Genomic DNA, 15887 nt, shown 5'->3' with positions numbered 1-15887 from the left:
TGGGGCTCCCTGCTTTGCAGGGAGTCTGCTTCTCTCTCCCTCTGCTCCTCCCCCCTACTCATGAGCACACACTCTAATAAATGAATAAAATCTTAAAAAACAAAAACAAAAACAAAAAAGATGAACCTCAAAAGGCTTGTTAGGATTTGCCTGGTCCTCAGGCTCTAAAATCTTCCAAATGAGCAAAAGTACTTACTGTGATAAATAATCAGCAAACACCCTTCCCTTCTACTCTAACCTAGGAATGACACATCTGATTCTGAGAACTGGGGACAGTAAGAAATTCTGGGCAAAGACTATATTAAGAATTTCCTGGACCGAGTTTTGTCGAGAAATCCCTGTAGGTAAAGATAAGGGCCTAGGCTGCCATGAGACCTAGATTCAAATTCCTAGCCCCCATCATTTGCTGAGAAGCCATGAACAAGATACTGTGCCCCTGCGAATCTTGGGTTTCCTCATTTGTAGCATAGAAGAACAGTACCTACTTTAAGGGCTGTGGGGAGGATTTAATGAGATCATGCCTGGCATGTACTACCTCACATTTAATGAGTTCTTAGTGGCCAAAGAATACCACAGCAGAGGCAGAGCGACTTGTCCCTCTCTCTTTTGAAGGCAGCCCAACAAGACCAGAGCAAAAGCAAGAGGTGGAGGGAGGTGGTAAGAGATAGGGAACACTGTTTTCTTGAAGCTGAATTTCCTTCTCCCCACCACACAAGACAGACTATGGTACGCTTGCACAAGTCTGTTCTGGGAGCTTGAGTCTATTAAGTCACCTTAGAATTGCTCCATTGCCAAATCAAGCATCTTGCAAGGGGTAAGGGCCCTGGCCGATGGAATGAGAGTGGTGGTGGGCACCGAGGCTCTGGTGGCCAGACCAGTGTGCTGGGGGTGTGCCTGGGACCTGGGAGAAGCGAGCCTCAGACAGGCACAATTAGTGCGTCTTCTTAACTTTCCTTCTGAAGTTATTCGAGGGGACTGTGGTTTTGCCTTGAGCAAAACCCCCTTAACAGCCAGGAATCTAAAAACAAACATTATTTTATTAGGTCGCCCCAGCAGATGAAAGCGGAGTCTTCCATTTGGACTCTTTTTTGGAGTCAATTAATGCATTAGTCAAATACAAATCCTTTTGAAAGAGAGTTCCTGTTGTCCTCAGCAGCTTCTGAAGGAAAGATTGCCACTGTGCTCTTAGGGACACATAAATATCGGTGAGAGAAAAGAGAGAGAATGAGTTATAAATAATTAATATTCACTGAAAAGAAAAACTATTTTAATGACCTATCTCAACCCCAATGCAGCACTCACCTCAAAAGCAATGATTTTTTTAAAGCTCTATTTCTAACAACAGTCAGGAACTTTAAATATTGTTTATATGACAGTTCCTGAGTCAACTTAAGTCATTAACACCAATTTTAAGCCAGCTACAGCTTGAATAAAAGACATAGTTACAACTTCTAAAGTATATGATCAATACAGAAGACTGTGATTGTTTTCAGTTATGGTTTTAACTCCAGCAGCAGCAAAGTCTTGTAAGGTAGAAAAATAACAGAGATTGCTCACTGGGGAAAAAAATACAGAGTCCTCGAAAATCCATTCACCCATTCTTCAAAATAATAACCAAGAGCCTACTAAGTCCCAGGCACTGTGGACTCTGAACAAAAATCCCGGTCTGTACCCTCATTAGAGCACCAGCCGGGCTTTCAAACTGAAGACTGATAGGGTTTTAAGACAGAGATGCAATGCTTTTAGCTGTCCTGGCCTTGGAAATCAGGTGGTGGATCCCCTGTGGTCTTCCTAGCATTGAAAAGAGAACTCCTTGGCAAGAGTTGGGTTATTCCCAAAAGGTAAAACAAAAGGCACACCCCTTCTGTGGGCAGTACCATTTGTGGAAAGAACATTTCTCTGCTTTTACCAGTGAACGTGACTTTAAAAAAAAAAAAAAAAAAAAAATCTTTGGAGGGGTAAAAAAAATCTTTGGAAAAATCTACATCCTGAAAGCATTTGATTACCCTGAATTTAAAATGGGCTCTTGCTCAGTGGCAAAGATACAAATTCACCCCCCAAAGAATGGCTTCTGCAGTGAAAAGGCACAGGATGACTTAGAGAGTCACCTACTAGGCTGATAAATGGGGCCAGAAGACAGAACTCAGCAAATACCATTGCTAGAGACTGCCGTCTGTCTACCTGAAGAATTCCAACGGGACTTGAAGACCTAGCCGGACGGGGTTACAAACGGTTTCAAGCACAATTTCTTCCTGTTTTTATTCCCTGCGCACTGACTTATGTGCTGTTAAACATTTCCAGAAGACTGTCAAAATGTAAGCATCCTGAGGTTTACATAGGCCACACCATTAAATAACATATAAGCACAAAATTTTAAACATTGTTTTCCAGCAATGGTAAATATTTTAGCTAAGTAAAAACTGAAGCCTGAAATGCAATAAGCACTTAAATGACTCCTTTCTGTGCCAGAATTCTTATTTTCCCCTGTGCAACCCTGGCTGCTGGGATTAAGGCGACCCCAGGGAGCTCAGCAAATGGTTGTGGGTTATGAGGTGCAGCATGAGCTTGGCGACAGCATGCCACCCAGCCTCAAGAAACCCAGCCATGACTGGAACCCAAGAATCAGTGTGTTCACTTTGTGGTCAGTTTCACATTTTTTCCCCTCCTTGAAAAAAAGGAAGCTGCTACAAAAATCAGGCTTCTCCCCCCGACCTCCTAAGCAACAAGAGGTGGACCCAGGGCAGAGCTGAGAAAGACTCACCGACAAGGCTGGCCGGCAGAGCAGGGGGAAGCTGACCCCCCGGGGCGGGCAGGGGGCGTGGGGGTGACACAGCTTCTGGGTCCTCAGCGTCAAGGAGGGAAATGACCAGCTGCGTGAACGGCAGCCGCGGCCCAGCTGACGTCCTGTGCTGTCACTTCAGGAAGGAGGAAAACCCAAAACAAATTTGACGTGGTTTTCACCACACCGTGACTGCAGTCCTGTTCAAGGAGGTCACAGTCACACCACCCACTGAGCAGAACTCAGATGGAAATCAGGCCTCCTTCAAAGTCTCTCAAGTCACAGCCTATTCCGAACAGAAGCAGCCAAGGATTTTAAAGAAACACCGCCCGGTGGCCCTATCCCCTTTGGCTCCCCCATTCCTCTGGTTTCTCCCTTACTGAAGAGAACCATGCTCGGGGGCAGGTAAATATAAAAACAGCTCTTGAACAAGCAGGCAGGGCAATGCACCTTTTCTGAGATCTGGGTCACTGTTGTTAGCATGAAAATCTGATCTCCCACACGATTCCAGCAAGTGAAGAAGCAGGAATGCAGAGATTTACACTGAGGGACTTCTGTCCATGTGCAAAATACCGAAGCTTGAGTGATGTGTTACTGCAACACCACCTATATTTCTAAGATGTATTTGGAGTTTTGAGACTGGTCTTTGAGATTAAAATGTAAGCATTTATCACGTATCCCACCAAGCAGGGATTGGGGGTGAGGATGGGTGGACAGAGGGAATGGTTTTTGCTTTGGTTTTGCAAAACCAAAACCATGAAGGGAGCCACATTAGTCTTTGTCCTGTTTCTGGTGAAGCTAACAAAGCTTTTGTTCACTTAGGGAGAAAAAAAAAAAAAATCAGACCCACAGATGGTAATGATGCTCCTCAGCTTTGAACAGTAACTCTGAATGTCAACACGCTGACTTAAAAGTCAGACAGAGACTAGAAAATGGCTGTCTCTTCTGGAAGGCCATTCTGGAGGTGCGGAAAGTTCAGACTGACTGCTCACAGGTTCTCAATAGCCTCGCCAGAGTCTAAGAAGTCCAAAAGCCCTAAATTCTGTTCAAGACTAGCCTTGTTTCCCCAATGATAGTGTTGGCCAAATACCACCAAATGTCAGATACACTGACATCTGGTTTTCGTAGGAAGAAGGATCAGAGAAGATTAGAAAACACAATCGTCATTTCCTACCTGTTTTCATGCTCACCTTCCAGTGAAACTTTGTATTACAAAATGAGAATCTGTATGAATTCTCACCAAATGAAACTGCCTGGAGTACTGGGGATGACTAGAGGAAAAGTGTCCAAGCACTGGATTCCTTGCTTATCTAGGGTTAAATGTCATTTCTTTTACTCACTCTGGATGTCGGCACACTGAAAATCAGGGTACACATGACCTTGAAGGGCCAGGAAGATATAGCCATGCCAACAGGGACAAAAGCACCCTGAAAATGAAACATACAGAGTCCAATAATGACAATTATTACAGTCACTGACCACCTGACATACACAAGAGCAAACGACTCAACAGCTTTAAAAATAGTTTATTTCCTCCTTTACAAACATTTGAGCCTTCTGACCATTATGCAAGGCACCACAAATTAAATAAAAGCATGTATTAGAATATATTTGTCTCACATGATTCAAGATAAATGGGGCTTTAAAAGTGAAGAGGTGCCAACTGTGGGGAGGGTTGGAAGGGCATGAAAGCAGGCACCAGTCCATGGGCACGTGCTTCCCACAGCGTCTACTGCAACAGGCAGCGACCAGCACGTGTCATCAGATGAGCTGTGATCCAAAATTAGCATGTCTCGGAGAGGTGCTGTAGCTCCCCCCGGGGTTTTCGGTCTATGGGCACAAAGTACTTCCCTAAAATACAAAGACTTCTCTTTAAGAGTCTTGGTACCACTAACAGAGTATGATTATTAAACATCTTCAATGTGGTTTTCATTACAAAAAAAAAAAAAAAAAAAAAAGTTTCACATAAAAGCTTCATAATATAATCCAGAAACAGAATTAGTACATGTTTAAAATCTGAAGCCAGGCTGGCAATTTCTGATCATTTTTTTTTTCCATTTCTTCCAGTGTTTTTTACAGTGATAAATATGCACCCAGTTTTCTACCAGCTGAAACATGCATGAAACACTTTGCTCTGAGTACCATGATTGCCTTTCAGGAGTCTCTTTGGAACTATAATCCTAATCCAAGAAGAGCAGCTCAAACTTCTACTCAGACTTGCTCCTTCCCCAAATCATGTTAGTGTTGACCAAATCCCAGTAAATGTCAGATACAAACCCAGGGCTGTGAGCAGAGGCCCAAAAGAATAATTATGAATAATTTCACGATGATGTGGTTAAGAAAACACACAGAAAATGAATGATTTCACCTTCTAAAAAGCCTCGACTTGAATTTTAAACAAGAGATGGAAGTGAAAGGAGGAACACTGTTTCCATGGGAGACGCGGCGCTCTCTACCCGGGGCAGCATTCCTTCTATGGGCCTGCGCTCGTCACCACGGAGGTAGATGTCGGTGGCTTGAAGAGAGGTAGGTAGAGTCCAAATTTGTTTTCAATCCCTGCAAATGTCGCAACTGCCAGTTTGTAGCCTCCAACATGATCAGGATTGGGAGCAGGCAGTACGATCCTGGATTTAGGAACTGGCTCTGATCCCACAGGTTTCCTAAAGGAAGAGAAAATTGGGTGAGAATCTGTTTTATCATTTTTTACCATGGTAAAAATAACATGCGAACGCTGTGAAAATCTTCATCACATAAAGCAGTGTGGAATTCTAGTTGGTTGTATGTGCCCCCTGGAAATGAGTGTGGTTACGTGATTTCAGTATTTTCCTACCTCTTGTGTATTTCATCAGAGCAACCAGAGTGACGTACCCTTCTTAACAGCGACTGAGTATTGGAGTTGCCGAACCTGGCTGCAGATTTAGCGGGATACTTACACGCCTCCAAAGTCAATGTAGAACCACTGCTGTAGCAATTCATACGTCAGCAAAGTTACACCAAACTGGGGAGAGGATCGAAACACACGAGCTTTGAAGAAATGGGGGAGCAACAGATATAATTAGATTTTTTAAAAAATTACCTGCTACGAAAGGTTTGGTTAAGAACAAATTATTTCCCTACCACCAGCTCCTTTCCACAGAGCTTTTGGGCCTTCTTCCCGCAGTATTTTCCTGAAGCAGTCCACTACTCCGCTGTAAGTGGTTTGGCCAGCCCGGGCAGCCACCTGTAATCGCGTCTTGATAACATCAGCAGGGGTCACCAAGGATGCCGCGGGCATACCTGCAGGAGACGCACCACCATCACAGTCTGGTCACATTCACACTATATAAAAATAACTGTACTTTCAACTGCTGGCCGTGGAAAGAAAGTTAAGAGTCTGATGAAATCAAATGCCTCTTTTGCTGTCCTCTCTGGGCGGCACAGCCGTGACTACCTTAGTGACGGAGTCTGTGCAGACATTCCTCTCCTGCCCTCCCCCAAGCACCCAAGCAAGCTCTTTGGTACAGACTGTATTCAGTAATGGTTTTAAGGAATTATTTCTTAAAACCATATTATTTCTTATAACGCTACTTCAACTGGAACAAACGGAGAAAAGCTTTTCTTTTTTCCTTTTCTCTTCCCTGTCTAAATCAGAAACTTGCAAAGTTATTAGGTCCGATTTTCAGAGGTGAAGTTTGTTATGCGTTTCCTCTTCATGCTTTTCTGTGGTTGCTGGCAGTCACACGAGGTGCTTTCTCACACACATTCAACCACCCCCTATCCACCAAAGCCTAACCTCTCCAGTTACACCAGAAAAAGACTTTACTGAGGGCTAAGCAAACACTCTGTGTGTATGTGTGTGCTGGGGGTGGGGGAGAGGGTTGGGGGTAGTGACCAGAGATGGAGACTCCCACAGATAACAGTTCAGGATTCCTTTTTCCTAAAACTGACATCTCCAAAAAAAAAAAAAAATATTTGACAGAAAGCTGCAAGTTTATACTGGCTGATAATCAATGAAAAAGGAACAGCAACAGCAACAAAACCCTCCCAAAATTACCAATGGGAAATTTTTCTACAGTCATTTTATCCAAAATGGGGCAGCCCATGTTTAGATTTTTTAAAAGCGAGACTGTACTCAGAAGACACTGTCTCTTATGGTTTTATTACTTTTCCATTATGAACCTATTCCAAACCAAATTGGTCAAATGCAGATGCATAAATCTCCTTTGCTTTTTTTAAGGCTTAATAATTCTGTAAGAATTTCTGTCCAAACCGACGTGGTCTGGCTCACAAGTACATCTCATCCTTCTAACAGACAGCTTTAAAGTTACAGTGTGTGTGTGCGTGTGCCTGGGGAAATCTGCACCACACAAGTCTGCATTTGTGTTACTAAACTGCATCTCTTCCTCTTCGATCTTTACTGAGCTCCTCACAAACACTCATGGTAAGTAACTGTGTTTTATGAAATATATCAGATTTTTTTGCATGTGAAAAAGCTCACTTTATATCCAGTGCTTCACTGGATAAGTCATACTGAATTTCCTATTAATCTGGAGGAATTATTTTAACTTTGAGCCAGGAATTTATCCTCCAACATAATGGAAGGAAACATGAAGAATGCTTAGAAACCCACTGTGTTCACACCACATTTTACTTCCTGGTTTAGAAAGAGTTTAGCAAGGCTCTCTGCTTTCAGCACATAGTAAAATCTTCCTTATGACAGTGAGGAGGCATGTCCGAGGGACAGTGGGAAACACACAGGCAATAATGCGGGTAAAAAGTGTCCTCCAGTTAGTTCTCATAAGTAGTTCCTTGTAGTAGAAAAAAGAAAGAAGTACTAGAGACAGGGAGGAAACATACTGAACATGAAATAAACATGCCAAAAGAAATGGGTGAGATGCTCAGTAAGTTGTCTGGCAAAACTGATTGGAGGTGGTGGTGGTGCTGTGGGGGGTGGGGGGACAGGCGCTGGAAATTCGGCAGCCTGCCCGGGACTCTCATCATCTCTCACGCACCCTCACCTTTCCCAGGCCGGCAACTTTGGGTCTCTCTGTGGATGGGGGACTTCTGGTATAAGACTGGCTAAAACCTCGGAGAAGAGCGTCAGGCTGCTCCAAAGCAAGGCCAGGAAAGCAGGATGCACCAGGAAGAGCCTGTCCACCAAAAATCTGTTGATTTGGGGGAGCCGGGATTGGCAAAGGCTCTGGGTCAATCTGCCTGGTCTCTCCTGGCTTGCAAAAGTCCAAGACAACACTGATCAAGAGGTCTGGCTTTCTTGATTCCCAAAGATGGCGAAGCAAGAGTTGGCTAGAAAACAGAGAAGCTTCTTCTAGGTTCCTCAACAGCAGCCTGCCCCATGCTTCAGCGATGAAACAAATCCTGCGACCTTGCGGCTTACCTACTACACCTCTGGGACAAGAACCATCTGAGGTGCTCTCCAGCTCAGTTTAAAACATAACCCTTTAAAGGGGGCCCAGCACCTAGAGAACAGAAGTTCATTTACAACAGAAAGAAAGCACAACCAGCAAAATACAACTGTGGGGCAAGAAATCTGCAATTCTCACAAGTATCTCATTAGCATTTGTCAAGAATGTGCTTCTCTGTTTAGGGAATATGAAATTAATATTATTTGTTTTGGATCAAGGTTAAAAGAGTTTCACTAATTCCCTCCGTACCCTTATCCATAGTATCTACTTGATGGACCAGCTTCTAAGTGTCAAGCTTTGGAATAAGAAAATATCATATTCTTATCATACTGTTAAGTTGGGGTTTTAGGAAACAAGAGTATGCAGATAATACACAGCGGCGGACGGCAATACACCGGGAAAGGATTTCGGTTGAAAATGGAACCGGAAGGTATAAGACAGAGATTCTCCCATGTGCTCCCTCAGAAGAACGGAACTTAGGAACGGATCTGCAGAAGACTGAGATTTATCTCCTGGCCAGTGAACATCCGGCGGGCAAAGTCTCCCCATCCTCAAGCCAGTCAGCTTACGGCCTGGACGCTGGCTGGACCCCCGCCTCGCACTCCTTGCCCACACACTGGCCTGCAGCGTGTTCCGAATAAACTCGAATCCTATTAATCCCAGCTTGCCTCAAGCACAGGCTTCTCAGTGAATTTTCTTTTGTGAGTGTCAAATAGGCCTCTGTGCTTCTGAGCGCTATTTTTAAACCATGAATTCCATTTACTCTGACATTAGTATTGCTAAACTTGCTTATTGTTGGTATTTGCCTAATAATGTATTTTTCAATCCTTTCTCTTTCAGTTGTTCTAGGTTACTGTTTTCTCAAACTTCAGATGACTAGATTTCTTTTCACAACTCATCTAAAATAGGCATTTGTTTTTACTAAGGGCATTGAATCCATCCAATTGTGGCTGTAATTGTGGTTATTAGACTTACTTCTGCTAACCCATATTGTAGTTATTTTCTCTGCTTCTAGTTGTTTTTCTTTTGATCGCCACCCTTTCCTAATTTAATTTAAATATTATACACATTTATCACATAGGCACAATATTTACAGTATGCCCAATAAATTAGCATTTATTTGTACCCCTCACCAACAAGCCCTACTTATACTAAAATACATATACTAAAGTCACCAGTTATTTAAATCTACTCTCAGGTGTAACTTTTATGTGTGCTGTTTCATACATCCCATATTTTCTTCTTTCGTAAATTCATTTTTCACTTTGCTTCAGCAATGTCTGTGAGGTGTAACCTTTAAGTTATGGGAGAAAACAAACTTGAGGTTGCCCTCCCTCCTGAATGCTCGTGTGCTTGGGAATGCCATCGAGGTTCCAGATATCCTCTCCTTGATCTTTTGAAACTAGCTAGGACTGCAGATGAAAAGCTGAGTCAAGGGGCACCTGGGTGGCGCAGTGTGTTACACCTCTGCCTTCGGCTCAGGTCATGATCCTGGGGTCCTGGGATCAAGTCCCGCATCGGGGATCTCTGCTCAGTGGGAAGCCTGCTTCCCCCCCTCTCTCTGGCTGTCTACTTGTGATCTCTGTGTCAAATAAAATCTTAAAAAAAAAGAAAAGAAAAGAAAAGAAAAGCTGAGTCAACTTTCATTACTGGTTCATTCTGAGTCCACCTTTCGTATGACTTCTCTCCAGGGAACTCCTATTAAACAGATGTTGGACTTCCTGGACTAATCCTACGTGTGTCTTACATTTGCTCTTTCTTTTTTAATCTCTGTTTTTGCTCCATATTGTAGTTCTTGTTTTTGTTTTCCTATCACTTCGTTTTCCAGATGTAATTTGCTGTTTGAGCATATCCATTCTACCATTCAGACCATTTATGGGTTTTTAGCTTTGATGATCCCTTTATTAATTTTCAAGAAAGCTCTTTAAGGATTGTTCTTCTCAAGGAGTGCACGGGTGGCTCAGTCGGTTAAGCTTCTGACTCTTGATTTTGGTTCAGTTCAAAATCTTGGGGTTGTGAGATTGAGTCCCGCATCAGGCCTGCTGGGTAGAGCCTGCTTAGGATTCTCTCCCTCCGTCTGCCCCTACACCCCTCTTAAAGATATGATAACATAAAAAATAAAATAAAGAAAAAACATTTAAAGAATGATTCTTCTTCTCAAATCTCTGCAGATCCTAGTTATAGTTCCTAAAAGTTCTCTTTCCTCTGAATTGGTTGTTTTCCTTGAAATTCCTCTGCTGTTCCGTGTCTGAGGAACCCCTGGCTATCTCTTGATAATTCAAGTTCAAAGAATAGGCTGAGTAGTGTAGTGCTTGTTTCTACCACCCCCTAGGGTCAGTCTCCTCCGCAGGTTCCTCTCCTGAGTGGGAGGGCTGGCAATGGGCTTTGCGGAATGGGGAAGGCCTGCAAACTAGGTACCAGGGAGTAAGGAGGCCTGGCAGGGTTGGGACCTTCCAAATCTCTGGACTGTGGAGCACTTCATTCTGGAAGTAGAAGAAATAATTTCACATCCCTCTTGGGGAGAGTTGCCATTCGTTTCTTTTTTTATTTTTGCCATCTGCGCTGAAGGTCTGGAACCTGAAGCCTTAACCCTACTTTCTTTCAGTTCCTTACACTTGCCCTCTCCAGGCAGGTGATGCCTTTCTTTGCAAAACAGCTCTGGGCTTTCACAGTCTGGATTCAGGAGCTGTCTGAAGCCGGAGACAAAGAGGAGCGGGGAGGACGGAGCCCCACCTTCCTGCCACGAAGGCAGTTCTTGAACTCCTGTGACAGATTTACCCGCAGGCCTCCCCAACGCTCGGTATTCTGGGACTCCCTCAGAGGTTACGGTTCTCCAGCTCTCTTCTTATATTAAGGATGGTTTCTCCTGCCAGTGTCCTGGGCCGTGGTACCCTCCGGTCCGGTTTCAGACTCAATATGCTTCTGTTCCCTTCCCAGGCCCGGAGCTAACCTTTTCCAGTGCCAGTAGGATTTTCAAAAAGGTACTTTCTGACATTTTCAGGTATTCGGGACCAGAGGAGAGAGCAATGAATACGCTCAGTCTATTCCTTTGATTCGATCTCTCCATTACATTTTTTTGAGGATCTACGGGTTGCTTTTAAATGGTCTTAATCTTTACGTCCACATCATTTAACAAATTTGTGCCAACAGTACTTCTCTCCTAACTTAATCCTTTTAATACGTTTGCAAAAGCGTCCTGACAGTTACACGTCTTTAGCAATTCACTGTCTGTATACTGAACAGCTTTGAAAGATACTCCCGAGTTATAACTGAGTCTAAGCTGACTTACCCTTTAGCTCATCACTGATAATTAAAATCACCTGGTATGATGAAGCTCTAAAATTTGAGAAGTACTAGATATCCTTTATTTGGGATTATCCATAAGCCATATTGAAATGCTCTTTGTGTATCAAAAAGCAAGACGTTCATTACAGGGAATTAAACCTTAGTTTCTTAACTTCCGGCTCCCTGCTTCAGCTCTCACCTTCTGACACATGAAGTTATGCTGGTCAATGAACACAAATTCAAATATCAGTTAGGCTTATTCTATCCTGTGAAATACTGGAGATGTTCCCAGTATTTAAGGATAGTCCCAGTTTGCAACCAGATATATAAATCTTAAAAAAAAAATCAATATTCTCTAGGTTTTGAGAACTCAACAACCACCCCTATTAAAATATTGCTAAAGCACACATAGACCAGTGTGGAACAGAGAGCCCAGATATGGACCCTCAACTCTATGGTCAACTAACCTTCAACAAAGCAGGAAAAAATCTACAGTAGAAAAAAGACAGTCTCTTCAATAGATGGTGCTAGGAAAATTGGACAGCTATGTATAGGAGAATGAAACTCGACCATTCTCTTACACCATACACAAAGATAAACTCGAAATGTATAAAAGACCTCAATGTGAGGCAGGAATTTATCACAATCCTAGAGGAGAACATAGGCAATAACCTCTTTGACATTGGCCACAGCAACTTCTTTCAAGACGTGTCTCCAAAGGCAGAGGAAACAAAAGCAAAAATGAACTTTTAGGACTTTATCAAGATCAAAAGCTTCTGCAAAGCAAAGGAAACAGTCAACAAAACAAAGAGGCAACCCACAGAATGGGAGAACATATTCGCAAATGACACTACAGACAAAGGGCTGATATCCAAGATCCATAAAGAGCTCCTCAAACTCAACACTCAAAAAAACATAATCATGTCAAAAAATGGGCAGAAGACATGAACAGACACTTCTCCAAAAAAAGACATACAAATGGCTAACAGACACATGAGAAATGTTCATCATCATTAGCCATCAGGGAGATTCAAATGAAACCACATTGAGGTACCACCTTACACCAGTGAGAATGGCCAAAATCAACAAGACAGTAAACAACAGGTCTTGGAGAGGATGTGGAGAAAGGGGAACCCTCTTACACTGTTGTGGGAATGCAAGTTGGTATAGCCACTTTGCAAAACAGTGTGGAGATTCCTTAAGAAATTTTATAGAGCTACCCATGACCCTGCAATTGCACTATTGGGTATTTACACCAAAGATACAGACATAGTGAAAAGAAGGGCCATCTGTACCCCCAATGTTCACAGCAGCAATGACCACAGTCGCCAACTGTGGAAAGAGCCAAGATGCCCTTCAATAGACGAATGGATAAAGAAGATATGGCCCATATATGCAATGGAGTATTATGCCTCCATCAGAAAGGATGAATACCCAACTTTTGTATCAGCATGGACGGGACTGGAGGAGATTATGCTGAGTGAAACAAGTCAAGCAGAGAAAGTCAATTATCAGATGGTTTCACTTACTTGTGGAGCATAAGGAGTAATAGAGAGGACATTGGGTGAAGGAGAGAAGAAGGGAGTTGGGGGGAAATTGGAGGGGGAGATGAACCATGAGAGACTGTGGACTCTGAAAAACAAACTGAGGGTTTTAGAGGGGATAGAGGGTAGGGAGAGCCTGGTGGTGGGTATTATGGAGGGCACGTATTGCATGGAGCACTGGGTGTGGTTATAAACAATGAATCTTGGAACACTGAAAAAATAAAATAAATTTAAAAAATATTGCTAAAGCAATCTAACCTCAGGTCAAACAGAATTTTTAGAAACCGACAGTACTTACTGAATAACTGAAATTGCCATCAAAATATAGATAGCATGATCATATTAATGAAATCCCAGATTCATCTTATTTATAATACAATTGCTCAACAAAAATTATATGTATTCTGGGTAGGAGAGCGACTTAAATCTAAAATTGTATTTTATATAAAGATACACATAAAAATAGTGATGAGACATTTGTGTTATAATACAAAGTCAGTGGTATTCATTGTGCTTATTTTGAGATAAGCTTTTCTCCTTTCTCTTAATGACACAGCTCCCTCCAGCTCTACCTCCCAGCATTCTGAGCCTGCTCCTCCTATAGGTCTTCTCCCTAGGAACTGGCTTTGCTCTCACAAGCATCCACAAAAGGGTATGTGGGGATCTGACCCATCTTCTATCCAACAGCCCACATGAGGGCACTTCTGTGCTCGCTGCCCTTCTTGTACTGGGCACAACACATGTCTACACAGAAGTCTTCCTGCCCTTCTCCACACAATGCAGCAATCTGGCTGAGCCTGCAGGGCAAGGTTCGACCCTGAGCAGCTAGCTGGTTGTCCTGCTTCCTCCTTTGACATCCATTACCTGCTTATCACTAGATAGAGTTTATGTTCATTCGGTAACAAAATTACATTACTGGTTAATTCTGATATATTTAGGGGCATTTTTATTTAGATTTTAAGCTAAATAGTCACTCATAAATAATGAGAGATTCACATCTTCTTTTCTAATATTTGTACCTCTCACTTCTTGTTCTTTATTTTTACCAGATTGACTGGAACCTCCCAAATATGCCTGAAAAACAAGGATGATAGGTACATCAAGCTTTGACGCTCATCTTTTCTTTGAAGGAAAAAACCAACCACAGTCTGTCTTGTATTTTCCTGCCCTACAGGGAAGGAGAAGATGGACAATAAAATGAAAAGAAGCATGGCGGTCAGATCCCAAATGACTCCCAATGACCTTCACCTCCTATCTTCACACTTCTGCCTCTATTCAGTCTCCCTGATGGGTGTGACCAAGGGGATGGTGTGGAAATGAAGGAGTTGAACTTCCAGGGCTTGGTCACTCAAGACATGGCAGCTACTGCTTTGCCTTCTTCCTGTCTTTTTCTACCCACCCTTCTCCCCAGTCCCTTCATCCCTCTCTGACCTGGCTCTGGGGAGCCACCCTGTCACGACAACATCCAAGGTGACCAATAGTGAGACCTCTCTGCCAACGGCCTTGTGACTGAGCCACCTTGACGGTGAGTTCTCTGCTTTCAGTCGAGCCTCTGGCGGACACTGTACCTGCAACCTCATGACAGACAGACCCTGAGCTAGAGGCACTCAGATAAGCCGCTCCTAGTCCACAGAAACCGTGAGATAGATGATCAATGCTTGCGGGCTGCCCGTCAGTTTTGGGGTGTCTGTTAGGCAGCCACAGATAAGGAATAGAGAAGGTATCTGAAGAACCACTCTGAAAGATACTGGGATGGCCGCAGGGCTACAAGAGCAGTGTGCTCCAGTTCCGACTTCCAAGGATACCATGGTAATGCATTAAATAAAAATGGTCTTATGGTTTTACCAGCAAAGTGACTTTAGAGATCTATTTCTCTAAGAAAAACATCCCAGAATAGGGAAAAAGCCTTTAAGCACAAAGGCTTTCTTTCTTTTTTTTTAATAATATAATGTATTTAAATTTTTTTCAAAAAAATTTAAGTACCTAAGATTGAGGTACTTAAATGCAGCAGTTAAAAACTAGGTTTATAAAGTTTTAAAAAACATGTATTATTATGTATTATGTATGTATTAAAAATACTTACGTGCCAGGTACTTTCTTGGATCTTTACATTTATTAATTTATGTCTACTGATCTCTATAATAAGCTTAGGAGACTAATACTACTCTTCATCCCATACGCAGATGGAGAAACAAGCAGAGAGGGGTTACAGAACTTGGGCAGATCACACAGAAACTGGAACTTGAATCTGCCTAGTCTGGCCCCACAGCAATATGCCATTAACCATTTTGCGGTGCTGGCTAACGGTGCTTCAGTAACGAAAGTAAGTGAAAACCACATCTCCACAGTGTGACTGTAACTCTGTTAAAAACTAAGCAAGGAGAAGCAAATTAGCAAAAATGTTAAATAGGGATTATTTTACAGTCGCAGAATAACAGATAATATTTTCTCATTTACCCCTTCAATTAATTTCCAAATATTTTACAATTAGCAATATTATTTTCCTAATCATAAAAGTAACAGAAGGAAGAAAATAAACCTTAAAAGAGAAAAAAATCCACTAGGAATTTCTACAGCTCTGGTAGCATGGATTGCTTAGAAAATTCCTACCCGGCGATGAAACCCGATTGACTATCTTTCTCTAAGGAAAGATGTAAAGGCGCTATTTTTGTGGGGTGAGGAAAACACGGCTTGGAGAGAGTCCTAGACTTTGAGCTCTAACATGTATCTTCTGTTCTCACAACTGATTTCTGGGTAAGTTACAGACAGACTCTCTTGGATCTGGCATAATACTGGCGAATACTTCCCGAGTATTTACTGTGTGCTAGGCACAATGCAAAGTCCTCCACACAGGTGTTCCCACTTGCACTTCCCAGA

The 15887-nt window shown here is 42.6% G+C and overlaps 1 protein-coding gene across 3 annotated transcripts in view; it reads right to left on the bottom strand.

Annotated features, from left to right (window-relative positions):
• Positions 1-5252: 5252 nt before the first annotated feature.
• SLC25A13 (solute carrier family 25 member 13) overlaps positions 5253-15887 on the bottom strand; it is a 178217-nt gene continuing 167582 nt past the window's right edge. For all 3 annotated transcript variants that reach the window (XM_032874629.1, XM_032874639.1, XM_032874647.1), the window contains 3 exons: positions 5897-6055; positions 5713-5803; positions 5253-5439 (listed from right to left, as the gene is read on the bottom strand). In XM_032874629.1, coding sequence (XP_032730520.1) covers positions 5253-5439; positions 5713-5803; positions 5897-6055 — 437 coding nt within the window. The remainder of the gene's footprint in view (positions 5440-5712; positions 5804-5896; positions 6056-15887) is intronic.

This window comes from Lontra canadensis, unplaced genomic scaffold, assembly GCF_010015895.1.
Source record: "Lontra canadensis isolate GAN:19392208 unplaced genomic scaffold, GSC_riverotter_1.0 scaffold2, whole genome shotgun sequence".
NCBI lineage: Eukaryota > Metazoa > Chordata > Mammalia > Carnivora > Mustelidae > Lontra > Lontra canadensis.
The sequence above is the reverse complement of the archived record's forward strand: the minus strand, read 5'-3'. Positions and strand labels throughout refer to the sequence as shown.